Consider the following 25,936-nt stretch of genomic DNA (forward strand, 5'->3'; position numbering starts at 1 on the left):
TTGAATAGTGCGCTTAGTTCTGAAATCGGATGCCGACGAATCGGATTTCGATCGGAAACCATGAAGAAGTTATTAGACCGGAAGAAAAGGATCCGGATCCATAACATGTGTGCGGTGGGGCTCCAGAGGGAGAACATGTATTACTCCACTGTCGAATGATATGAGCATCGTCGTATATATAAGAAAGCATGCACTAGACCCCACGCTCCCTCGAACAAAATACGCGGGCTCTTTATGGTCGTTCTTCTTTAATATTAAGTGTTGCCTAGCAACAGCATGATGGATAAAATATTGTTTATTATGAATGTGTATCGTAGGACGACACTGCGAATCTATCACAATACAGGACATAGTGACTGATCGTTCATGATTTAGTTGTCCAACCTTCTGCCTTCGTTGTCAAAAAAAAAAAAAAAAAAGGTGATGGCTAACAATGCCCAACGGCAAGCAATGAGTAAAGGGACGAATACATATAGCTCTGTTTTACGAGCGACAACAGCCATGTACTTCGTTTCGGCGCCTCTTAGAAAGGCATACAAGTTGAGCAGATGGCTTTTCGAATTATGCAAACGAATATAGTCGTGTTCGTCCGCTTTAAAATGTAAATTCAATCATGCGTTCAACCATTCGCGGTATACAACGGAGCAAGAAAAGGCGACACGGCTTTCTGTCGTCTGCTTTGTGTTTTATCGCGGAATTTTGAACAGATTGCGTCGTTTCAAACGCTGTCGTCTGCTAAAAGAGATGCTGCGGTCGGGAAAAAAAGGCAGTTTGGTGAAACCGGACAACGGCTATAAGTCATCTGCCCACAGCGACGTGACGCTCGTTCTGCAGTGGGGGCTAAAAAGAAAGAAAGAAAACAGAAAAGAGGCGGATGTTTTTTTTTTTTTTTTGGGGGAGGGGGAGGAAGCCACTTTTCGCGGACATCTTCCATTTCGTAGCCAATTTGCTTGCTTTTTTCTGGCATGTTTCTTTTAATCTGGCAATGACGCTTGAAAGTTTCAGAGGCTGTTTTCTGAAATAAGAACGTTTCTTATTACAGATAGTGCGCGTTTATAAACGACGTGAACGACACGGGAGAACTTTAATGTAACGCAGATAAAAGACAAAGCAGAGGAAAGACGGGTGGACTCCATGGCGTTTTTCGTCATCATCCCAAAGAGAGCCCATTTTGGTCATTATCCATAGAGAGCAGCGGGAGGTTTTTTCTTTCTATTTTGCGTTCTCATTCTATTTAATAGTGCCATTGCTATACGGGTTACGCCCGTTTGCCGTCACTCCGACATAATGCCCGGAAATTGCCGGAAAAACGTCAGTCGATAACAGAGTGTCATTTCAACGGGATTCTGTTACAACCGGCGACGTATTCTCAACCCTATACCTGAGCTCACACCCCATATTTTCTCTCGAACGTAAACAAAAACAATGTAAGAGAAAAAGTGACAGAACGCGAGGCCTCCGCAGTATATACTGTATACCTGGTATGACTTCCTTATATTGGAAGCACGGGGTGCTTTGATATTGAGCATTTCGCTGCTCCCAAAAGCCACGGGGCATTTGCTGCCAGTATATAAGTAGTTATATAGATAGACGCGTCAAGATAAACGGACCCACCCCGCACGAAACCACGCATTCCGCTGCAATCCCACGAGACGTTTTTTATCGATTCCCCTTCCATCGCTATAAAGAATACACTTATTCCGAAGAGTGTATCTATATATACAAACGTACAACCTTAAAATACACACACACAGTGCTTTAGGAGCGCTCGACGGAGGAGGTATCCTCCGCCCAGGTATATAGATACAGAAGTGACCATATAAAGTTGAGTCCGATTGATGGCCTGCTGGTTGACTGATGGCTCTCGGCGACTGTGATTTACTCTGTCTCTTTATCTTTTTCGTCGCTCGAAGAGCTGGCAGGAGAGATAGAGCAGAGAGGTAGAGGTATATACAGGGTGGAGGACGACACGCCGAGGAACACGCAAGCGCCATTACGGGGCCGGTCAAGTTGTCGATCGTCGCCGTGTTGATGGCTTGATCGCCCGTCAGTGTCTGTGTGCAGCGTAATAGAATTCGACACCGCTTCTCACTCACAGTATCGCGTCCCTGACGACGTCTATCGCGGTTTGGAAAATTCGTCGCCCGCATTTTACGAACCCGCCATTACTATATAATGTTGTGAAGCGCAATTCTTTGCAGAAAAAACCCGATTTTTGACGTCGGTTATTCGGTCTCTTACCGATAAATCGGTTCTTTCCCGGAAATCGGACTCGCAGCGCCGGGATCTCCCGAAAATCCCGCTGTTCGGGTGCCGATATCTCCCGAAATTCAGGAATCGCTCCGAGGCCTCGCAGAGGTCGTTGTTTCCAAATGCAGGTTGTCCCGCACCCCAAAGTACGTATCTGCGTATCAGCGCTATAAACGTTAATCTGAGACGTTAATCATGGATCTGTAAAAGTATCGTCCATATCGATGAGATGCTCCTCTGTGCAACTCTTTATACTGAACGTACATACAGACTCGAAAACCCGTTGATGGTGGTGGTGGTGGTGGTGGTGGTGGTGATAGGGCTTGCCGTTGTCGGCCTCACGTATGTGGGCAACGTCACGACTCACGCCCTGGGGGAATGTGCGTCCTGGGCCGACTTCTAAGGGAACTGTGCCGACATATGTCTGAAAGCGTCTGAGGAAAACCCAGGAAAAGCCCCAGACAGCACAGCCGGCACCGGGATTCGAACCCGGGTACCTCCCAGTCTCGACCGTTGATACAACCAGCAGCATCTCTCATGGAGCAATGACCAATGACACGCTTCGATGCCGTGCATCTCACGTGTGTATCTCTCCCATGGAAGCCTTCCGTTGCTCGGCTTCCTGTACGACTTCACTTTTTAACGACTTTTCTCCCCCTTCCGGATGAGTTCTTTATTTCTTCTTGGCACCGCGAAGCGACTGCGGCTATATACGCGATGCGGCTGTCGCAGCAAAGTTTGCACAGCGCCATTTTGGGCCCGAGCGGCCACGGATCCAAACTGCCCTGATTTGTTATCTTCGGTGTCTGTTCATCTACCATTGCGTAACTTGCGATCCCAACCTGTTTTTCATGAAAATATGGCCCATTATACTATGCACCTATATCTCGCTTGCAGCGCACCATGAATACTCTCTGCCAGAATTATGATATTGACATCTTTTTTTTCTTCTCATTCTCATCATTTAAATCTTCTCTTCCTAACAGCAACGCGAGAACTGTTTAACCCTTTACATTTCATTATTTGCTGTTTGTTGTTTTATGCTTTGTATTGTGTTCCCTGTGTCGTGGTGCACCATCCGTTAGTCCCCACGGTCGTTGATGGGTACCCTCAAAATAAAAAAAAATAAATAAATAAACGGTAGGGAGTTTCATCAGCGGGTTGTGCGTGCTGTTGCAAGCGGTGTACGCGTCAAGGAGAGCTACAAAACCTGTAGTAAATTCACAGAGAAAGCGGCGCATCTTGCCAAGTGCGAACAACTCGAGACCATGTATTTGAAAGTGCCACGTCGTGTCTGCTAGACCCAGGTCCCCCCAGGGCGCCATTTTCCTATGTATTTGTTCCTATCCCGATGCGTGCAATGCCGGAGGCCGCCCTTAGATACCCCATTGTTACCAGACGTTGGCTTGCGTTTGATTGTAGCGCGCTAAAGATCCAGTTGAAGCACAATTCAAGCCAGGCCAAGTCACCGAAGGAGAAATGAACGACTGCGCCAGCGGCGCCTGGTACGACAGGTACGCTATGTGATGCACGCAGCCGTGCACTAGATCCTTCCGATCGCTCAACACGTTTAAAAACGGGACCGAAAAGGTGAAACACGACACAGAAAGTTGTTATACGCGTTTTATTTGGACATATAAAGACTAGATTCATTCGCAGAAACAACAAAAACATTTTGCCGCTAAACTTAGCGCGCTGAAGTGATCCGGAACGGCAACAGTGGGGTATCTAGTGGCGGCCTTCTTCGTTGCACGCTTTTCCGAGGTGAGTTTGGGGGACCTGGCTAGACCACCGCGCGTTGCGCATATTTTGGGACGCTGACGTTGCTGCTCACTGGCGCCACCTGTCCCACACAAACAGGTCTATAGATACCAACGTGAACGGGTAGAGAGAGGACTGTAGGGACCAATGGGAGGGAGACAGGGACAAGATATAGTGGGGGAAGCTGTGCCGAAAAAGCAGGGAAAATACACAGCTCGGTGGTGGGATTCGAACCGACCACCTGCAGTTCTTCAGCGTGACCTTAGAGTCGTTACCAGTGTCTGTCCACCTGGCCATGTTTTTTTCTTTTCTTTTTTTCTTTCATACATGCGGGACAACAACGTACAGGTCGCTATACGGCAGCTCCGAAAGCACCCGGAGCAAAATTTCCAAGTTGTGATTTTTATTTAATTAATCAGCGTACGTGAATGGGCCACTCACTTGTCAGCGCTTGGCCGATATCTCGCGGACGGAGAGGGGGGGGGGGCATATTTATTAAGAAAAAAAGAAAGGAAAGGTTAGCCAGGCAAAGAGCCGGCTTGCTATTCCAACAAAAAAGGGGGAAATAAACGGAAAAGAAGAAAAAGAAGGAGGAAAAGTACGGGTGATTTTCGTGAAACAATCCAGTAGTAAAGGTATAATGTGAACCTATCATATAGTATAGCCCATATCATAGTAGTATAGCCTGGTAAATTTCTACTTCACTATCAGGATATTTTGACGAGAATCTGTATCATAAATCATTCGATCATAAATATAGCACATTCCCCGGCACACTAAGAGAAGAAACACGCAGCGAAAAAAAAGAGAGAGAGAGAGAGAGAAAAGAAGAAGAAGGTAAAACCACTTGTCGGAAGGTAACGACTGACACCCCCTTAACGAGCACCCCTCGACAGGTGATTGGTCCAGAATTAGAGCGACGCATACGTTGACTTTGGCACCGGCTTCAATCTCTAATAAGAAGGCATTCCCGCGGTGTCACACACGCACAAGTTGACGCAAGCCGCCGTGCCCACTCGTATATCTCAGGCATCGCCTGAGTGACAGCGTCAACGAGGGATCACCTCTTTCTGCGTCGATACACACAGTTGACAGCATGACAACACAATCAATATCAAAGGGCTTGGCTTTTCCTTGTATAGAGTTATCGTTAAATAAATGTTTAATAATTAAGGATTTTGCGTCGCGAGACCGACGCCCGCCAGCTGAGTGTAATATATTCAGTAAGCTGGTGAAGTGGGGTAGTTGGTAACATTTTTACAGGACAGACAAATGAGCAGGAATACTGTTTTTAAAGCAGTACTTCAAGATATTCCCGAATTAAGCGCTCGGGTAGCTTCGTGCGTCTGTAGCCTGCTTTGAAGCTGTTTTAATATTCAACGGTAGTATGTTGCTGGTGCACACACAGATTGCTCCACAGAATCATCACAGAATATCCAGAATATTCAGAATATGCGCACTGATCAACATCGTGTGACGTAGCACGACGCAGAGATAATCTGGAAGTTCTTTATTGAGAGGGACGGCTTCCGTTTATTACGCAGAGTCCACCGTTTACCATTTGTATCCGCGGAGTCCATCACCTTAGTTTTATATTACGTTTTTGCCTTTTACGTTTATCAGCTACGAGCTCTTCAAGCCCTCGTCAGGTTTTTAGCAGCAACAGGGCTCCTTCGTGAACTCTGAACATTCAGCATCATTCACCATCCTCTCCTCCTCAAGCAATGGGACGGGGTGCCGCCTCAGCTGCGAAACATCCCACTACATCATGATCAATTATTTGTTGTTGTTTCCTTTCACAGAATGAACAAGACGCTTGAACGAGCTCGCACCCTTTTCATCTTAACGATTTATCCTTTTGTGTGGCGCCTTAACCAAGAATGAGCAAACACAGCCGGTCGCACAAAAAGAACCCTCGGGCTCTCCGAATTGAAAAATCGAAGCAAAGGCGTGCCGTGCTAAACACGCCCTTTCATACCAACCTCTTTTTAAGGATCTTTTCGTATACGGGCGAGAGAGCGAAATTTCCTTCGTTTGAGGAACAGTGTGGCCAGCCGATCGAACGGGATCTGTCAAACTAAAGTTCCCAAACAGCCTCCCAAACTCTTCTGTTTGAACCGCTTTGCTCCGCAAGTAATCTGCCTCCCGCTAGGCATGCCCTTTCAAGGGATGGAGGTAGCGATAAAACAAAAACCTATACAATGGTTACTTATGTAGCCATTTTCTGCCTTTGTCTGGAACTCCTCTTTTTTATTGTAATGCGGAAAGTCCGTTAAAAATGAACAGGTCTTATCGAAAATGCTAGATCCGAGGCAAATCTCACATTCCGATTGTTTCGAAGGAGCCTAAGCCGCTCTTAGGAATCATCTGCTTCAAAATGGAGAAGTGAATTCCGTTGCAGACGGTCTATCTTGCAGACGGTTGTTCTTGCAGACGGTCCGTTGCAGACGGTCGTCTGCGAAGAAAGATGGCTTCATATATGTTTTCCGGAGCGTTGTTTTTTTTTTTTTTTAATCTGTATGCGTTGATTTGCATGAGCATAATGCATATATTATTCGATGCGGGTAGATGATGCTCATCCCATCTGTCTTTCGTCTCATGACATGTGTATTTCTGTTTCACACTTCTCATGCCTCATTGGTCCTGAATGGAATGGTGGCAAAATATTCACCTGCTTGGTTCGGTAAGTGGCGGTGGACGCAGTTTATTTTCTTCTACTTACAGCTGGTTACTTGCAGTAGAGCTAGATTGACTAGTCAAAAAGCTTTAACGAGGGGCACAGCGTCGTGTCGTCGATATAAGGTATTAATTACGTACAAGAAGGGACCTTTTTACATATCTCCAATACAACCCAAGACAATCTACGTGGTACGTTGATGCAGCGTACGCGTATGTCAGTAGCGCATGTTTTCGGAGAACGCAGCAAAATTTAAACAACGTAACCTCTTTGAAGTATAATTATATGATTACATTTTTTGCACCGTTTTGCGTAGTATATATATTATCAGTCGCGGAATTAAAGCATGCTTCGCTGCAGCGCTTCGGTGCAATGCGGTGAAGCGGAATGTACTACCCGTTTCCGAAGGCATTTTTCTGACCAGAAAGCTGAGTTGCGTTTATTTCAAATGATACTTTACGTGATTTGGGAAACAGTAACGAAACGGCAATAACGACACTGAATATGTTAATCATCATGAACAAACGACGTAAATCATGTTGGCGACTGTGGTGGTCACGGAAGCTCACCCTTCTCAGTGCACGTCATGTGGGCGTGGCCTAAGCGAAGTGTGTAAAAATGGCAACCTCGCGAGATTGATTAACTTGGCTGCGCTCGATGACCCTTCCCGTGCATGTGGCCCTAACCGCAGTGTGCACGGGTGAGAGGAGAGCCTCGTTATTGCTGGGCTGCCTGAATACAAAGAAGTTACTGTGCATTTATCGAACGACAGGTAGCGGTGATTGCGGATAAAGCACGCTCTAGCCAACGTACACAGAAGTTGACGAATCCCGAAAGGGTTAAAACAAATATTCCACGATATAGCAGAAGGTTGCATTACTACAACGGTCGAATACGGTTTTCGTATTTTCGGTACGACGAAAAGAAGAAAGTTTTCAATTTCACCACGGGTGGCGTGTTTGTCTTGGGGTGCGTCATATCCTTGGGCGCCGCTGTATATTTCGAGCACTCCAAAGCGGAACTTTCCCCTTTGCATGAAGAAACAATAAGAGACTTATATGTGTTGCAAGCAGTGACGGAAAGACAGAAATGAAAAACTGTATTAAAACAGAGATGCTTTTTTAAACCTTGAGGACATTGTCTTTTATTTAAAAAAACAAACAAAAAGGGGCAGACCTTCGAACGCTTTCTTGAACCACTTCCCCTTATTCACTTTCTACTATATAAAAAGAGCGAAAACATAGCGGAGATGGCGCCATCGAGCACCGAATAGCGCGCCTCTTAGCGGTCGATCAACCAACCATCCACCCCTCACGTCTCTGCAGCTTCAAGTCTCTCTCAACAACGCACCCAAGCTGTTGTCTCTTTCCTGCTCTTCCGAAGAAAAGTTTTCTAATAAGCTCTGGAACCACGAAGGCAGGTGATGATGGAGGAACAGCGATGAGAAAGAAGGAGCGCGCACGAAGCAGACGACAGAGCTTTCGTCCGGAAGCGGAAGTCTGCAGCGCCACCTGAGCGTTTGTTAGTGTGTGAGACGCAAATAAGGAAGCAAGAAAGCAAAAAAAGTCGGAAAACGCACAACGCTTGTGATTGCCCGCTCGTCGTGTACTCATGTGTGTGTGCGCGTGCATGTGCGTCTCTTCTTTTTCGATGCAGAAGTGAACGCGTGCCGTCTGCCGGCGAGAGAACGGATAGCAGACGACGGCGATTGCGGCGCTTGCAAAAAGTGGAGCTTCGTTTGGCGTGCGCCATGTTCACGGTGTTGTAGGGTAGTGCGGCCTTTCAATAATAATTGGAACTGACCCGCATTGACGACGTCTCTTCGTTGTGTGTGATTGTGAGGCACCGAGATGAACGGCGAACCGCCGGATATGATGTCGTCCAAGGTAAAGAAAAAGGGGTGGTTCTCAATTGGGACCCGCATGTCAGTGCAGTGTCTGAAAGTTGGCAAATGGCAGAAACGTGCGAGGATATCACTTTTTTTTTTTTTTTAATTGGGACATGGGTCGAACAATGTTTTCGACATTTGTTGAAGTAATTCGAGGGAATTGTTTCGAAACGTAATAGCGAGCTGGACCTGATTGTCGTGATTGTCATTTTGCACGTCAAAGGGGGCAGTAAATTTCAAAGCGGGCGACTTGGATTATCGTATTTTTTGTCTCCGTCAGGTATTGGCACGACGCAAATGTTTGTTTAAATCGTCACACTTTTCATCGGAAGAATTTCATCTTTAAAAGTTGTTGTATTCGGGACGCCTTCAATGCTCCAAGATTAGTAGCTGAAATAGCATTCCTGCTACATCTTTTTTCGTATACGTGTCTAACACGTAGCCATGCAGGTTTCCCCATTTTAGCACCCGTTTGTCTGATAGATACTTTCCATGATAAAAAAGAAGGAAACTTCTATCACTTCACGTATCGCATGAAGCGATAAGGTTTCATAACGAGGTATCTCGTGAAGCACTGGAACAAGAAGACAAGAAAATGGTGGTGATCTTGCCGTTGTCGCCCTCTCTCATGGGTGTGGTGTCACGACTCTAGCCAGGATGAGACGTGTATGAAATGACGGCGGTCGAAAGTTAAGTTGTAGTCCGGTCGCTGGATTGGTGAGAAGTCTCGTGAGCAACTAAAACTGAGTCACATATAGTCCTCGGGGCGAGTCCAGTTTTCTGGAGGAAGCAGACTATACAGGCTGTGAATTTTGGAATATATTTGATTGAAAGGAGGCCTCCGGGATGTAGGACATCATCAAGCGTATACAATTCCTGCAGTGCCCACAGTATTCTTCCCGCATCCTCAGCATATCCACGGCAACGAGTCAGGATGTGTTCCAGAGTTTCGGTTTTGCTGACGGTGTCTGCAATTCGCGTTATCCGGAGCGCTAAAATGGCGTAGATATAAGCTATAGATGGTGGACGAACTTCATAATGAAGGTGCCTGAGCAATGGGCAGAAGACAGAGAAAACACAACAACACGAAGCGCTCAAAGAGAGCGCAGTTTTTGAGCGCTTCGTACTGTCGTGTTGTCTCTGTCTTCTGCCCATGGCTCAGGCACCTTCATTATGGAGTATCCAGAGCGCCAATCTCGTATTTATTTATTTATTTGTTTATTTCAATATACCTCCAAAGGTCCCTTGAGGAACATTACATGAGGGTGTGTGTGTGTGTGGGGGGGGGATTTATTGAAAAAAAAAAAAGTAAAGATAAAAGGGAAAGGGTGTGGGTTACAGCAATAATGCATCGCGAGTATACATAACTTTTAGCACAGAAAAATAAAAATAAAAATACAAAACCATGATAATGTGAGATAATAAGATGACGTATACAACGAACTTAATGAAATCAGCAATGTGGTACATCATCAGCTACGATGAAAATTGATCATGTGATATACCTTTAAATGTGATATATTTTCACACTGATTTTACACTTTCATGCGATATACTTTCTTCGTGTGATGATCGTATATAATGGTGATTTATTGAAAGCGCTTCCTGTTCAAAGTCTAAAGAGAGCAGGGTCAGTGTATATTCCGGGAATGATCTTTCAACGGGAGATCTATTCGATGATTTCGCAGGATTTCCCCGATCCCGGGGTGCTGTATTTGTCTTATCTCATTGAGAACAAATTGTCTTGTCACTGCGTCCGGGGGTTGCCAAACGCTGGCTACGGCTGAGGTGCAGCAGATGCTATAGATAACAGGAAGATAAAAGCGTAACAGCTCGTTCCGTATGTATAGCGAGTGTCGCACAACGTGTAACGGATGGATAACCTACACTATGTATGGCGCACCCTTCGGCTTTTGTGGTTCCGCTTCACTTCTTTCTTTACCTGTGCATGTATATCCCAAGCAGCAAAATGTACTGAAAGTCGAGTGCAATAGGGGTGGACGGGTAGGTGGAAGGCCTTGAACAGACTCCTGAAACTAAAGAACACTGATAATACACATACCGTCCACCCCTGTTGCACTCGACTTTCAGTACATTGTGCTGCTTGGGATGTCTGTGGATGAGTGATTGTTTAAAATGAAAGACAAATTGCCCTGGGAAGAAAAATGGGGAAGCAGCAAGAACATCGTCTTCGTATAGTGTCTTTGCTTCTATTTATTTCACCTGCGCAGTCGTTATTGATTGATTTTATTTATTTATATATTTATCTATTGTGGTGCTCCAAGGGCCTTGCGGCATTACACGGTGAAAGCATAACCGCAATGAACATGATAACAGAACAGTAAAAACAAATAAATAAAAAACGGGAAATTGATTAACACAGCATTGCATAACTGCATTGACATTAACTGACTAACGTGATAGATTGACATAACTGACTAACATTAACATCGTATAACTGCAACGAAAATGATAACGGAACAGTAAAAAGAAAAAAAAATTAACCACAAAATCCTCATGTCATCACTGATCATCTTCATATTTATATTTTCTTATTGAAATTTTGAAACACGGAAACTTCGGTCACGCTATAAGTGCGTTGAAGCGTGCAAACAGGGATTCCCTGGGTTAAGTTGATTTCGGCTACTTTTAGTACATGTAAAAAAAAAAAAAACGAACTTGAAGGAATGTGCCGGAAACAAATTGCCTCCGGATTACAGTCCCAAAAACTGAATACTTTTCACAATTTTATCACCCTTATGGGCATGCGTCTCATCTCAAGTAGCACAAGATCTTGGACCAATATTGAACCAATATTGGCAATACCGGCCCAATATTGGACCGATAATGTGCCAATATTGGGCCAAGATGTTGTGCTATACTTGGGATGAGACGCATGCCCATAAGGGTAAGGACACGGTAGTCTGTCTGTTCGTCCGACTACGTTTAATCCCTACGTTGGATGATGCCCTATACCTTTGACATGTTCGAATTATACAGTGTATACAAACTGTCCCCCAAACTTGCTCCCTTCATCCTTGAAGATCCCTGGGCGTTGACACGACTGGCAACAGCGCGTGACGGCCGGAAAGATCAACATTGGGTCTCGTTAGGATTTTTCATTTTATTCTATTTTCCTAAAAGGAAACCCGGGTTGAGAGATTGAACAGTGACTCAGCACTATTTTGGTAGAAAGGGAGGAACGGGCGCATTTAATGAGGTCAAATTTATCGCTCCATTTTATGACTCCATTGATCATTCGTCCACATCTACGTATTAAGGTACAGGAAGATAGGAGGTTCAGAAAGAGGGATTGCGTGATTTATAGGGAGTGATTTAGAGGGTGGAAGGTGGTTTTACACGGCATTCGAGTGATTGGTTTCGAAGGCTGTTGATTGGCTGTTGATTTATCAGTTTGCTTCGTTATATGAGCGTCCGTTTCGAGCCTGCAGAATATGAATTGCGTTGAAATGTTGCGGGTAAATGAGAATGAGTATAGGTAACGAGTTTCTTTGGGATGCGAGAGCTCATGAGAGAGAGAGAGGCTCGAAATCGAAAGGGTAATTATCTGAGTGTTGTTTATTTCTGGTGAGGGAGATAGAGAGGAAGAATGTTACAGTAAAGAATGACTATAGTAAAAGACTGGTTGTACAGCTTGATAACAACGCCATGTTGGACATGTATTACGCTGTCTAAAACGTACAGTGTTTCGTCTAAGGGAACGGAGTGACCTATGATACAATGTAGCGTAATGTTGTAGCGAAATTATATTTAAAAAAAAAGCTTCATATTGGCGGTTCGCACCTGGATTGTTTACGCATGCGCTACATATCAAAATCGGATGCTTCTTATTTTTGTAGTGAAGTTTTAAAACTGTAAAATTTTGAGTTTTTTTTAAGTGTGTCATCTGCGTTGTAACTTTGTTGCAACATAGTCAGTTACATATTCTATGAAGTCTGCGAGGCAGTACAATGAAAACAGACACCTGCAAAGAAGTTTGCGGGGCTTCGTTTCCAGTCTTCAATAAAAGCGTTGTACGAATGAGAGAGAGAAAGATAGAATTACCCTTTTCGGCGTCACTGCCAGTAAATAAGTAAAATCTAAAACTGATAATGGACCCGGACGCAGAATAAGTCCCCTATTTCCTACTTGTCACGTCCATCCACCGCTTATAGCCACTATTGTTTCGCGGTGCTAGGAGAAAACTTTCTTCACCAGCCTCCATGTAACATTGTCACTTCCAGTTCATCTTACGCTACGTTAACACCCGTTGCTCGGCTATGTGGCGTCACCTTTAATCTATAAATATCCCTGGCTATATACGAGGGGCGTTCAAGTCAAACCGGTACTTTCTGTCTCCTGAGTGTACAAATGGCTCGCGCTACTTCTTTTCACACGCGACAGGCCTCCGCGTTCAACATGTGGTGGTCCAACGTTTATGCAAAACAGAAGGCAGTGTGCTGGGCAAGATGGCCGACAACGAGTTGAGTGCGCGCATCGAACAGCGAATTGTCGTGAAGTTTCTCGTCAATGAAGGCGTAAAGTCATCTGAAATTCGCAGAAGACTTCAGGCTCAGTATGGCCACGATACACTTAGCCGCAGCAAAGCGTTTGAGTGGTGCAAACGGTTCCGAGACGGCCGTACATCAGTGCAGGACGATCCCGGCCGGGGCGGCTCAGAGCCCAGTGTCAGAGTTCCTGAGGACCTCCAACTTGTGAAGCGCCTGATCCTCAAGGACCGACGGATAAGATGTCTCGATATCAATAGTGCATATAGTGCGATCAATAGTGCATATTACTGCCAGGTTCTCAGGGATGTGCATAAGGCGCTGAAGCAAAAGCGGCCGGGCCTCATCACCAAAGGAGTCCTCCTGCTACAGGACAATACAAGCCCGCATACCGCGCATCTCACGACACGCACCATACAGGAACTTGGCTGGGAGTTGCTGCCACATCCCCCTTACAGTCTAGACCTCGCCCCCAGCGATTTCCATCTCTTCGGGCCACTGAAGGCGTTCCTTGGGGGCCGCCACTTCAGCTGCGACGACGAGGTCAAGAATGCGGTCCGATCATGGCTGCTACGCGCCGGTAAGGATTTCTACGCTGCTGGCATCCAAGTCCTCGTGAAACGCTGGGACAATGGGATTAGTGCAGCTGGAGATTACGTTGAAAAATAAAACTAATTTCACGCCTGTAAGTTCATTTTACTTTTGCGAAAAATGAAAAGTCCAGGTTTGACTTGAACACCCCTCGTACGTAGATATGCACGCACACACTGCGTACATCGTAGCAACGCAAAAAGAAAAAAGAAAAAAAAGTTGCCCCGACCGCGATTTGTAAATGGACTGTAGTTGCCCTCCGTACGGGTAACGCCTAGAAAGGGTCGATTTGTGCTGATGAGCTCGTTATACGAGAGCACGAATGAGGCCTGTCGTCGTTGTTGTTGTTATGGGAGATTGTTAGGTCGAGGTTTCCCCCCCCCCCCCTTAATGCCTCGCTCAGTGTTCCACTCATCAGGCGCTGGTGCCGCGGATTAATTTAATTGCTTCCCGGTAGGGGTCGAACACGCGTAAGCGCAAGCATGCAGTATCCAACGGTGTTTATTTCTATTCGTTACAGAATTTTTATTTAAAAACTAGCAGAGCAAAAATAGATGCCCCTTTTGCAGTTAAGTTTTATGGCTAGGCTAACATCCCCTCTAAGAAAGTATGCAACTACAAGATAACTTGGATTGGTTGGATTGGAAAAGAAAGAAAAATATGGAGAGGTTAGTCCCGACCCAGTCAGAACTGGCTACTCCAAAACGCGTTTGTTGGTAACAAGATAACTAATTGCCTAGAATTCATTAATTAGCCCTTTAAGTAGGGGATTTCATGCAAAAGCGGGAGATCAGAATGAGAAGCCATCCCAGTTGAAAGCCATTCCACGTTTAAAAAACATCCTGAAGCGCGCATGTGCGTGAAGATATCGATCCCCGAATTTTGATATGCAAATGAGCAAAGCTGCATAAACTGCATCTATTTTGCTCTGCTGGTTTTGTAATAAAAATTCTGTAAGGAATAAAAATAAACACCCTTTATATGAATGCCGACGAAATGCCACTTTTTGTGGCTCCTTTTTCTATGAGTTGCATCTGGCCACACTGGTCGGTTATCTGGTTCGGTTCGGTTCGGTTCCTTATCTCGAACGTAGTGGCATCGTCAAAATCTGATACTTAAAATTTGATACGAAAATCAACGCCACTGAAAGCAATGAGGGCATAGCCGTAAAACAGTATACCGATGCCGCAGAATGTGTGATAATGATGTTGAAACGTAGGTGCGGGGAAAAATGATAAGATAAAAATAAGGTAAGATAAAAAATGATAAGGCAAACAGATTCCCACGGACTGACACTTCGTCTCTTCCTGTCCTTCGAAGACTACTACTCAATAATACAGTCAAACTCCTTTATAGCGAACACGTTTTTAACGAAAATACCACTACAGCAAATTCTTTTTGCGGTCCCGCTGGAGCCCATAGGTCCAATAATGGACATCCTTTTTCACGAAAATTCCTTTACTGCGAATTTTTTTTGCTGTCCCCTGAGCTTCGTTGTAAAGGAGTTTGACTGTACTAAATATTCACCTATTGAATCAATATTTTCCTTCTTCTTACTGTTATTATCCTTTGACAGCACTGCGAAAGCGCAGAAGGATTATAGCAAGCAGCGCCATTTGCAACGTACGTACACCCGATGCGTCGAAAACAAATACGTCTGTCGATGCCGTATATAAGCTCTACAATTAGATCCACGAACACACAAAACGCAGCTACAGAGAGACGGGCTTCGAGAATACAGAAAAAAACAAAAACAAAAAACAGCCCCCTTTACTTTCCTGTTTATACATTGTACCGGCTAAATATATCGTCATTAACTTCCCCGTGCCCTCAGGTCTCCAGAGACCGGAAATGACGTAAGGAAGGCACCCTTTAAATTACATTATACCTTCGCGTCTGAAGTGAAGCCAGGCTTCACTACCCTTCGTCATATAGCTGGCGTTCGCTTATTCATAAGGCCCTCTTTCCCATCGATGCTATCCTTCCGTCTGTCTCTCGTTCTCACCTACACGCCCATCTTGCCTGCCTGCCGTTCTTGCTGGTTTCACTCTGAACGTGCCTTCCGCGGTATAGTACGCTTTTGCACATGGGAGCAGTTTTGCCGCACGCGTGTTGTGCGAGCTCGCGGAAGCGTGCAGTTAGCGTCGGTGGGGAAACTAGTGTACGTGACCTTGAAGCCTGTTCGAATAATTGACAACGGAGGAAAGGAACGAAATTTGAGGGAGAAAATAATCGGAAATGTTGACATTGTGAGCATGCAGAAATTGACGAAGTATTTACTTTTGTGTGCTCGAGAATGGAAGACGTAGGAAGCATGCAAAATTTAGAGATTTATTACGAGCTTTCAGGCAGAGACTGCCCGTCTTCAGGTACGTACCTGAAGAAGGGCAGTCTCTGCTTGAAAGCTCGTAATAAATCTCTAAATTTTGCATGCTTCCTACGTCTTCCTTTCTCAAGCATACCTTTGTGACTTCGACATTCTTCATTGTTTTCTTCGTCTAATTACTTTTAGTATAGATCGGAATGTGTTCACGATCAGGGTTAAAAAAAACATGACTACCTTATCGACTGATTCGTTTGGAGTTGGAGTTGGTACGTGCTAATAATCGGAGCGACTATACGAGAATACGAAGCGAATAGTTGTGTATAACCAATTAGATTAGGAAGCCGAAACGAATATAGAATAAATCGCTTCGGTATTCCAAAAAATCGGAATATTTGTGCATGACTAAGTTTGTATTAAGCAAAGGACTATAGAGGCAAGCGAGGTTGTGTCATGAACTTGTAGATGACATTTCCTCGAATATGAGGATAAGACACGGAGACAGACAGACACGAAGGGACGACGGAATGATCACTGTTATCCTTGCGCCAGTAAAGTCAAATCAAATCAACGAAGCGACAAATTTGAAGTGGCTGACGTCACATTGCCGATCTTTGATTTGACACCAGTCCTTTTGTGGTTTCGTTTTCGTAGAGTGCTTCAAATCCGTTAAAACTCCCTGATGCACTTGGCTTGGAATGGTATCATGAATGTGGCAATATACTAACTGCATGGCGGTCCAGTGTATAGAGCATTCACTCGCTAGTGGTAGGTCACGCTAACAGAGGTTTGGCCCAATCGAATCTATGATAGGCAAACCTTGAGTGATCGGCAAGACACGTAAACAACACAAACACAAGGGCTCAAATAGAATCGAATCGAATCGAATCCCTCCGCTTTCACGATTTTCCCCGCGCGAAACAAAGTGCGTACAAACGACGTCTTTTCCTCGGAGGGGGCCGTGTGTACCGATATTTAGACGGGCGTAGAAATAAATAAATAAACGAAACAAAAATAAACATCCGCGAACCGACAACGGTGCCGTCGCTTCGCAAATCACCAATAGACGAGTTCAGAAAATCCCAGAGTGCTTAGCGTCGCTTTGAACTGTGGGAATTTACTAACACAAAAGAAACGGGTGGTCTCCAAAGTGTTCACATTTCTCCCGTACCGGTCCATTGTCCAGGAAGTGACAAGGTCAGCCAAAGCGAAATGTGAAGGATTATTCTTCGTTCCCCCCGCTCAGCAAGCGCCCATGATGCAATGCGTGCGCAAAGAGCACTGGGATTTTCTGAAGTCATCTATTGTGGGTTTCACGTACCCGGTCTTTTCCATTTACGAGAAAGGAAAGACGTATCTTGCGAGCGGAGTTTATTCTACGCTGTCGGATACCCGCATTTCCGTGATGGCCCAACCAACAACGCTGCTTCCCCAGCTGCGAACCAAATGGCCCCAGCTGCGTTCTCGTTTCTTGCTCCGTTGTACTGTCGGCGCGTCCCGTGAAGGCCACTCGGTGAGCTCGTGTCAACACACCTGGCCAAATATGCTGATGCTATAGAGCAAAGGCTTAGATAGGTAGGGTTAGAGTAGACACAGACAGACACGCGCGCCGACGGAACTTTGACCGACGGCGGACTCACCGCCGCGAGCAAACGAAAGTTTAAAAAAAAAAAAAAGGAAAAGCAGCACGAAATCGCTACCTACACCGTCATCGCCATCAACAAAAGCAAATTTGACTTCTGGAGAGGGCTGCAATGCGCGTCTTGGCATCCGAAAACAGATGCGAAGTGTGGCGAAGAGGCCCTCGGCGCGTCGGTTTGGAAACGGCGTCGTCAGCTACGGCGTACCGAAAATTACTGGCGGCGGCGGCATTCGGGTGGTCATTTCGTGGCAACTTTTTTTCTTTTTTACCAGCTCCCGCGCAGTCACGTTCGCTTGGTCAAAGCGGAGAACCCTCGCATGTCCGTGTGGCGCTTTCCGAGCGCCAGAAATTTGCCAGCTTGCACTTTTTTTCGCCCGGCCTCGAAACGATCGAGCAGCGGGTTGCCCAACTGTTCCCGGTGTCGTCACATCCGCCCTGCAACGATGGCGCGTGCTCTCATTGGTCCGCGCGTCAAAGTTCACGTGTTTTAGCAGACGACGCGGAACCTAAAGACGGGCGACCGCGGTGACCCCATAGCGTGATCCAAGTAACTAAAACCGCCATGGCACTCGTGCTAGGGTGGCAACGGTCACGTGATGCAGCTCGGGCGCCGAACTAGCAATTTCCGAGCGCTGCAGAGAGACTGCGCGAAAGTTTGCAGGGCATGGATGTGTTCAATCATGACCCGAGGACTGAGAACCATCGTTACGTCAAAATAGCTTCTGTCCAGCCACAACAAGGCTGTATGGGAATGCTGAAGATATCGTCGGCAAGACAGCAACATGTTCTCTGATGACGGATTGCATCCTGGGCGCTTGCTGAGCGTCCGGGCAACGAAGAATAATCATTCACATATTCGCTTTCGCTGACCTTGACACGTCGTGGACAATGGAGAAATCGGAACAGTTTGGAGGCCACCCGTTTCCTTCGTATTAGTAAACTCCCACAGTTCAAAGCGACGCTAAGCACTCTGGGATTTTCTGAACTCGTCTATTGAACTACTATATGGAAACTCTGTCTTCGTGACTGACTTCGAGACCCCGAAACCAAAAAGCCGATAACTATTAGTGAAAGTTACGCACAAAAACTATTTTTTTTTATTTAAGGTTTTGGAATAGATTACTAGAGCTCAACGATGTCGCATTCTACCGTTCGAGTCTCGCTTGCTCATTGTCTTAGAAACAATTCGATGCCATATCGAATGTTGTGACAAACTCCTTCGAAACCAGTTCCAATTCACTCCCGTCATATACCTCAGTTTGTCGTCAGAAACTGCATCTTTTTTTTTTTGTTTTTTTAAGCTTAAAGTTTAAAGTTGAAAGCAGCATACAAAACACATACACGCGTTTATTACATATTTATATACACATTTAAAACAACATCGAAACATCGGCTTCGTTTTGTTACTATTGTCATGTTCAGCCCGCACGATTTATCAACAGTCACCTATTTTACTGTTGCTCCAGTAGGTCGCGGTTTTAAGGGATTATCATATTACCGTGGTGTGCATGGAACACATGTGGACTAGAGACTGCCGTCACAGTAACCTCTGCGTCATTGCTTCAGTCGAACTCGTGGTGGAACAGAAGAACAGATTGGCTCGCTGAAAATGGTTGCCATTGTTGACAGAAGGTTAAAAAAGTAATCGATTACTCAGTAATTCATTACTGAAAATTGTAATCAGATTACTTGGAAAATTACTCGCTCACAAAATGAATTGATTACGTTAAAAAATTACTGAGAAAAGTAATTGATTACTTGTAACGCGTTAATTACAACTCTGCTGTGAGCGAGAAACTGCGTCACGATCGTAATATCCGTCGTAACATATTCCCCGGAACAAAGACACAAGGCTAAACTCATTCTGAAGATCCTCAGGACCCTGGTTATAATGCCCGCGACAAGCGCGCTTATTAAAATCCCTGCAGCCATTAAGAAGGCGCTGCCATTAGGTTGCTCCGAATGGCAGGCAACCCCCGCGGGAGCTTTTGTGACAGTCCGGCCGTAATTCGAGGCTTTCCTTCAATGGCCTCAGAAATATGCAAGCAGGCTATGTTTAGGAAGCTTTGTCTCTATGCAAGAAGTCATCTTTTTGGTCCGCATTATGCACGTGTCCTCTTTCGCTCTTTTATCAGGCTTTTTCTTTTGTTTCTCTGCTATATGGTGGTTTTATTGGTAGTACCGTATTGTAAGAGAACTCATTAAAGGGACTATGAAACGATTCTTTTCTTCGTTTCGTTCGAAAGAAGACATTTTTCTGAGCCTAGAACCGAAATTTTACTTTCGTCGCGCGAGCGGATTTCTCGGGAGCGAATTTAAACGGAGCGGCGAAGGGAGGACAGCTGGCGCCGCGCCGTGGGGAGCTACCGAGCGGAGACACAACGGGCAACTTGACGCGACCACGGCCGGCTCAGCATGCCGAGCCGAGGAATCCCGCCAGGAGCATGCGCCGTAGGATCCCGCGTATGCGTTCATCGGGACTGGAAATCTCCATGACAGCAGCTTTCGCGCGATCGGCAGATTTCGGCAGTGGCGGCAGCCACAGCGCGAGCTCGCGGCATTACTTGCCATTGTGCAACACTGGTGACGTAACGGGGAACCGAAGTGCGGTCCGTACAGTTACACCATCGACAGCGAAATATGCGCGGGAGAGGAGGAACGCGGAAGAGACATTTCCAGCGCGCGCTCCTCGCAGAGTGGAGCGATTTCGTCCGGAAAAATTTGTGGCATATTAGTTTCTCTGCGGGAAGAACAGTTTCCATCGAAAAAAAGTATGGGGGTTCGGGAAATTTCATAGTCCCTTTAAGAAACAGCATCGCGAAGCGTGCACTCAAAACCCAGAGTTGTTCCGGAGAGCCCTATGGTGTTGCGCGCGTATACATTGAGGTTCCGTTAAAAGTAACGCGCGCGTTACTTTTACAGAAGCCCCAGCGTGCATTTCCATTCTTCATTCGGGAGGAACCTAATTCTACTGCATTCCAACTGCCGAATCGATTTTAGTCGAAATGGAGCTAAATTCGATTCCTCTCTTCCGATATTGTAAGTCGTGCGCGCAAAACAAACAGGAGGACGCCGTATAGACATCAACGGCTCTTTGCGGTATGTGCTCAACAAAAGCCTACTATTTGTAGTACCGTTACTCGTGCAGTCTGACTTTTCCGACTCGGAGTATGTTCTATACGATCTATTCGCTATATATAGTACTATATGTACTACATGGCTCGGAGAGCTCTCTGCGTTTTGTCTGATGATGAGGATATAGGCGTCGAGTCGTCAAACTTGGTTTGCTTTGTTAAGTAATGTCCCTGTAACACGGGCAGTCTTCAATGATCATTGAAACCAATGACCATTGAAAATGCGTGTACTGACACCAAGCGTGTGACGTGTCGACTTCCCAAAGAGTATTGGACTCAATGTTCCCCGACAGGTTGACACGTTACACGCAAGGTGGCGCTACACGCACTTTCAATGATGATTGGTTTCAATGATCATTGAAGACTGCCCGTGTGACAAGGGTATTATGCGAAGCTAGTCTATGTACAGCTCCCGTCAACCTTAATAATAACACCGGAACAAGTATGCTCTCGTTCCCGAGCGCGATTTTTTTTTTTCATTCTGTGTTAGCGCCGCGAAGCAGCTGTGGCTATGAGCGGCGTACAGACGTGGAGAGATGGAGAGAGGACAGCAGGAAGGAGGGTTAGTATGCGTCCTTGGCCGACTTCAGAGGGAACTGTGCCGACATTGGTCTAGAAAGTCTTCGGAAAACCCTGGGAAAACTTTAGACAGCATAGCCGATGACAGGATTCGAACCCGTGTCACCTCCCAGTCTCGGCGTGGAAAGCGATCATCCTAACCACTATGCCACGGGAGCTGGTCCCTCCGAGCGCAATTACAGTAACCCTTGGGGACATGAGGGCGAGGATTTTGTTCACTTAACATTCCCCCAGTGCCCCCAGGGTAGCTGTTATCGCGCTCGGAAACGAGACCGATTTTTTTTTTGCAGTGTTATTATTAAGGTTGACGGCAGCTGTACTATAAATGCAGCCCTGTATACTATCTGTGCGCAGAATACTGCGAGTTGCAGAACTGAACCTGCGCATAAAACACACGCTCATTTTGTTTCGTGTACGTTGGCCGTTGTACCCGGTGTATTGGTCAGTACCCGAATGCGTATGTATAGATCTGAATTTCTCTGCAAATTATGAATACGAAAATGGCACCCAGTTTTAAATCCATGCCGCACCTTCCTAAAAGCACCAGCACCGAATAAAGGGTGGTGAGAAACTTTACATCCAAATAACCACTAAACAGACACACACAGTTTCGTCGCTCGCATAAGCCCGCGTACTTGAAGCGTTATATCAGCAAATATTTATGCGCACAAACGCTGCAGTTATTAGGCAATTTTAGAACAGCACCCTAAGAAAAAAGAGTAATTTTATAGTCCCTTTCTGAACTATATGCGTGGGACTAAATGAATGTCACAGAGGGGGGACTGCATTTCACTCTCTCTTCTAACTGCCCCAAATGACAAATACTTCGAATTAAACCGTCAACCGTGATATATGTCGGGTGATATAAGATCTTGCGACATGCATAGTGCCCAATATGCGAAGAAATAACCGCTAACTGTTTACTATACTCTGTACGCGTATTGGAAATTGCGGGTTAGCTAAGCAATATGGTCTTACCCCATCAGTTTCACGAGGGACACATATTGATTAGCATATCGAGCACATTATGTAGCATATTTTACCTCGTCAGCATCATTTAGCGCATTAACGTATTTATTTGTTAGCACATATTTACGTAGACTTCTGCATTCAGGAGACCATTTGCGAACTTCAGTGTACTATATACTTGCAGTCCTGGGGAGTAAATTTCGCGGTCGGGGGAGTAAAATTGGGAGTAATTGCAATTTAGGGGAGTTGCAATTACTCCCCATTTTCGTTTTTTTTTTTTTTTCTTAGACAGGGTACCTAGACGCCTTGGTGCCCCCAAGACATAAGGAGTCGGCGCTGCGCATTGCGCAAAACATGTGTTGTGTTATGGGGCACGAGCTGTGACAACATTTCTTTTGGCCCCAAAACTTCCTAACAGGATAGCCGGGCGAACCAAAGGCATTTCGTGATGGAAACGTACTACCTCGATACAGGGGCTACATAAAGGACTCCAATTAGCGTACATCCTTTTGCAAACATCGTTCTCAAAAGCCGGCTCGTACTATAAGCAATAAAAAGCAAAGCTGTCGTCGCATCACGTGGAATGCTAAGTGGATGCATGTATAAAGAGGGAATACAAAAAGGTTATAAGCGGGGAGATGTCGAAGGGACAGGTCTCGTGTTTGGAAGTTCTATTTGCCTTTCATGAAAGGCATTTCGTTTTACAAAAGAAGAGGGCGATGCAAAAGGGAAATATTCGGCTCGTTTTGATTCCGGCATGTTCGCTATATTCGCTGTTTAGACGCTTACTTCTATGATTAAAAAAAAAACTTTTTTTATCGTAGCAATTCAAGAACAGTTTCGGTCGTTGATAAAATTTAGATGAAATGTACGCAATTGAAATGGGAGAAAATGCACGGAAGGCGAACGAAGTAGGCTATACATATTCCTTTTAATGTCCATAAATGTTTTTGACTCGCTACAGTTGAAGCTAGCGCTCGTAGTTTATAAACTTCTAAACAATTTGTGCGATCCATTTCTGATAATACTGACACTTTTTTCCTCAAGGTATGAACTCCGAACTGATGGTCTTTCACTTACACTCCTGGCACCTATAGGACCAACAGTGGTCAATTTACTGTAGCATTTACAGGAGGGCAGGTGTGCAGGAGGGCAGTTTCAAATAAAAAGTTTTGCAATATTTACGCTCCCAGTAGTCTATACACTGTATCTATTTTTGCTGCAACATCAACGTATTGATATCTCTTGATAAGTGGTATAAGTACTGGCGCTTCTCTTGTGTACTCTTTTGCTATCTCCGCAAGACAGTATAAGAATACGTCAAAGTGGTCGACTATAGGGACTGCATCACGGGCTTGCCCTGCAGTCCCAGTGTTACATGTATTGCATGAAATGTCATAAATAAACTGAAACTGAAAACGTTCGTGTTTAGTAAGCAATCCACCTCTTTTGTTTCGCTTAGCGGCACGTACGCGAGATGATGTGGTGCTAAATATACTCACAGATGGCGCGGGAAAAAGTTACCTTACTTTGTAACGCTGTAGTGCATGGATGAGGCAATTAAACATATAGATGGACAAACACAACCCAAGCCCCTTCCTTTCCTTATCTCCTTTGTTTTTCCTTTTCTTTTCTTTTCTTTTCCTTTCCTTTTCTTTACTCCCTTTTTCTCCTTTTACTTCCCTTTTCTTCTTGTCCTTTTCTCCTTTTTTCTTCCCCTTTTCTTTCCCTCTTCCCTTCTTTTCCTTTTTTTGTTTGGAATAGCAAGCCGGCCTTCGTCTGGCTGACCTTTCCCTTCTTGATAAACATATCCTCCCCCCCCAAGCCCCTTCCTTTCCTTATCTCCTTTGTTTCTCCTTTTCTTTTCTTCCTTTCCTTCCCTTTTCTTTACTCCCCCTTTTCTCCTTTTACTTCCCTTTTCTTTTCTTCTTGTCCTTTTCTCCTTTCTTCTTCCCATTTTCTTTCCTTCTTCCCTTCTTTTCCTTTTTTGTTTGGAATAGCAAGCCGGCCTTCGTCTGGCTGACCTTTACTTTCTTTTTCTTAATAAACATATCCCCCCCCCCCCTCAAGCCTGCCATCATTCAATTGACAACCAGCTGTCCTGGCACAATGGTTGGTATCGCCGCTTTTCACACAGAGACTGGAAGGATACGCGGGGTCGAGTCCCCGCATCGGCTGGGTCTGGGGTTTTCCGCCAGACTGCCCGGACGAAAGTCGGCACAGTTCCCCCTGAAGTCTGCCCAGGATGCATACTAGCCCGCCCCCCCTGTCCCCTACTCCTTCCTGCTGTCCTCTCTCCATCTGTCCACATCTCTACTCCGCTCATAACCACAGTTGCTTTGCGGTGCTAATATGGAAATTAAATAAAAAAAGAATTAAGGCACCGTACTGTACCGTATTTACCGATCTGTCATATATAAGATTTAATCTTTCCACGCAACAGCTAGGAAGAAAAGGAAACACGCGCAAAACAGTTATGAGTCTCCACAAAAACTTGTCAGTAAACAAAAACAACAACAACAACTTTATTGTAAGACGGTGAATGGGGAGTTTCGTCGCCAGGGGTGACACTGTGCCCCAATAAAATTGCCTCGAGATTGCTTCATCCTTTGTAGTTTTCGTCGTTCCAATACCTCCATCAGTTGCGTTGAGCTGTTGTCTTCTTCGGATTATCGCTCATCTTAACGACATTCGTCAATGATGCAATGAGCAATGATGCGGGGGGGAGGGGAATATGTATTTATTCAAAGGAAAGGTCTGCAGGACCAAGGTCGGCTTGCTATTCCATTAAAAACAAAACAAAAATAAACAGAAAGAAAACAAAAAAGCAATGACGCGTTCACGCTTAATGTCGGCGCGAGCGCCCTCGGCGGAATTCTCCCGCTGGTTAGCCAAATATGCCTTTCCTTTATAGCTCGATGTCGTGCAGAGAAAAGATACAGCGTGACATTCTTTCCTCGAAACTTCCGTGCGTGTTCCGTGTTCCCTTTCCCCGCAAGACTTCTTGCATCGATTCCTCACTTGGCCGGCTTTGGCCGTGTCGGTGGCTTTCGTTGAATTTTGAACATCCAGAAGCGGTGTTCGGCTGCCGCTATGGCATGCCTGTCCGAGGGTATAGCGAGGATGGGGGGAAAAAAATGGGGAACCAGCTCTCTCCCCGCTTTTTATCCCTTGCTTCCGCGTCATTTTCGGCAGCCGTCTGCCGCTTCGATCGGCTCCAAGGTTGCCGACATATTTTGCTTTTGCGTGATGCCCAACATAGTTCCGTGCGACTTGAGGTCTTCACGCAGTCTGGACATAGGGAGCGCTTTTTCTTTCTTCTTCTGCTTCTCTTCTTCTTTTTCTTTTTTTCATTTCCTTTCAATTGATAGCTGGCGGGGAAAGCTTCAAGTTCGACCGATCAGTCAGAAGGTTTGTCGTGTACTGTGTCGGTACGACCGCGGTATATGCTGACGAGAATACCGACCGCCCCGGTAAGACTTACCTCACGAGCTCAATAAAATGAAGAGCGTTAGTAAGTTAATAGTGAGTTTTGGTGCATGGTACGCTATCGCATTAGCGTACGCAAGGGATAAGTAGGGATAAGTAAGGGATAGCGTAGGGTACACTAAAAC

At 45.5% G+C, this 25,936-nt stretch overlaps 1 protein-coding gene across 6 annotated transcripts in view; it reads left to right on the forward strand.

The window, feature by feature from the left end:
- LOC135398902 (adenosylhomocysteinase-like 1) overlaps window positions 1–25,936 on the forward strand; it is a 133,803-nt gene that overhangs the window by 67,748 nt on the left and 40,119 nt on the right. The window contains exon 1 of one of the 6 annotated variants that reach the window (XM_064630453.1): window positions 8,259–8,574. The exons of the other annotated variants lie outside the window; for them this stretch is intronic. Within the exon in view, the coding sequence (XP_064486523.1) occupies window positions 8,539–8,574 (36 nt within the window). The 5' untranslated portion in view covers window positions 8,259–8,538. Of the gene's footprint in view, window positions 1–8,258; window positions 8,575–25,936 lie in introns of those variants that run through there. 6 annotated transcript variants of the gene reach the window in all.

The sequence above is a fragment of the Ornithodoros turicata genome, chromosome 6 (genome assembly GCF_037126465.1).
Source record: "Ornithodoros turicata isolate Travis chromosome 6, ASM3712646v1, whole genome shotgun sequence".
Classification (NCBI taxonomy): Eukaryota; Metazoa; Arthropoda; class Arachnida; order Ixodida; family Argasidae; genus Ornithodoros; species Ornithodoros turicata.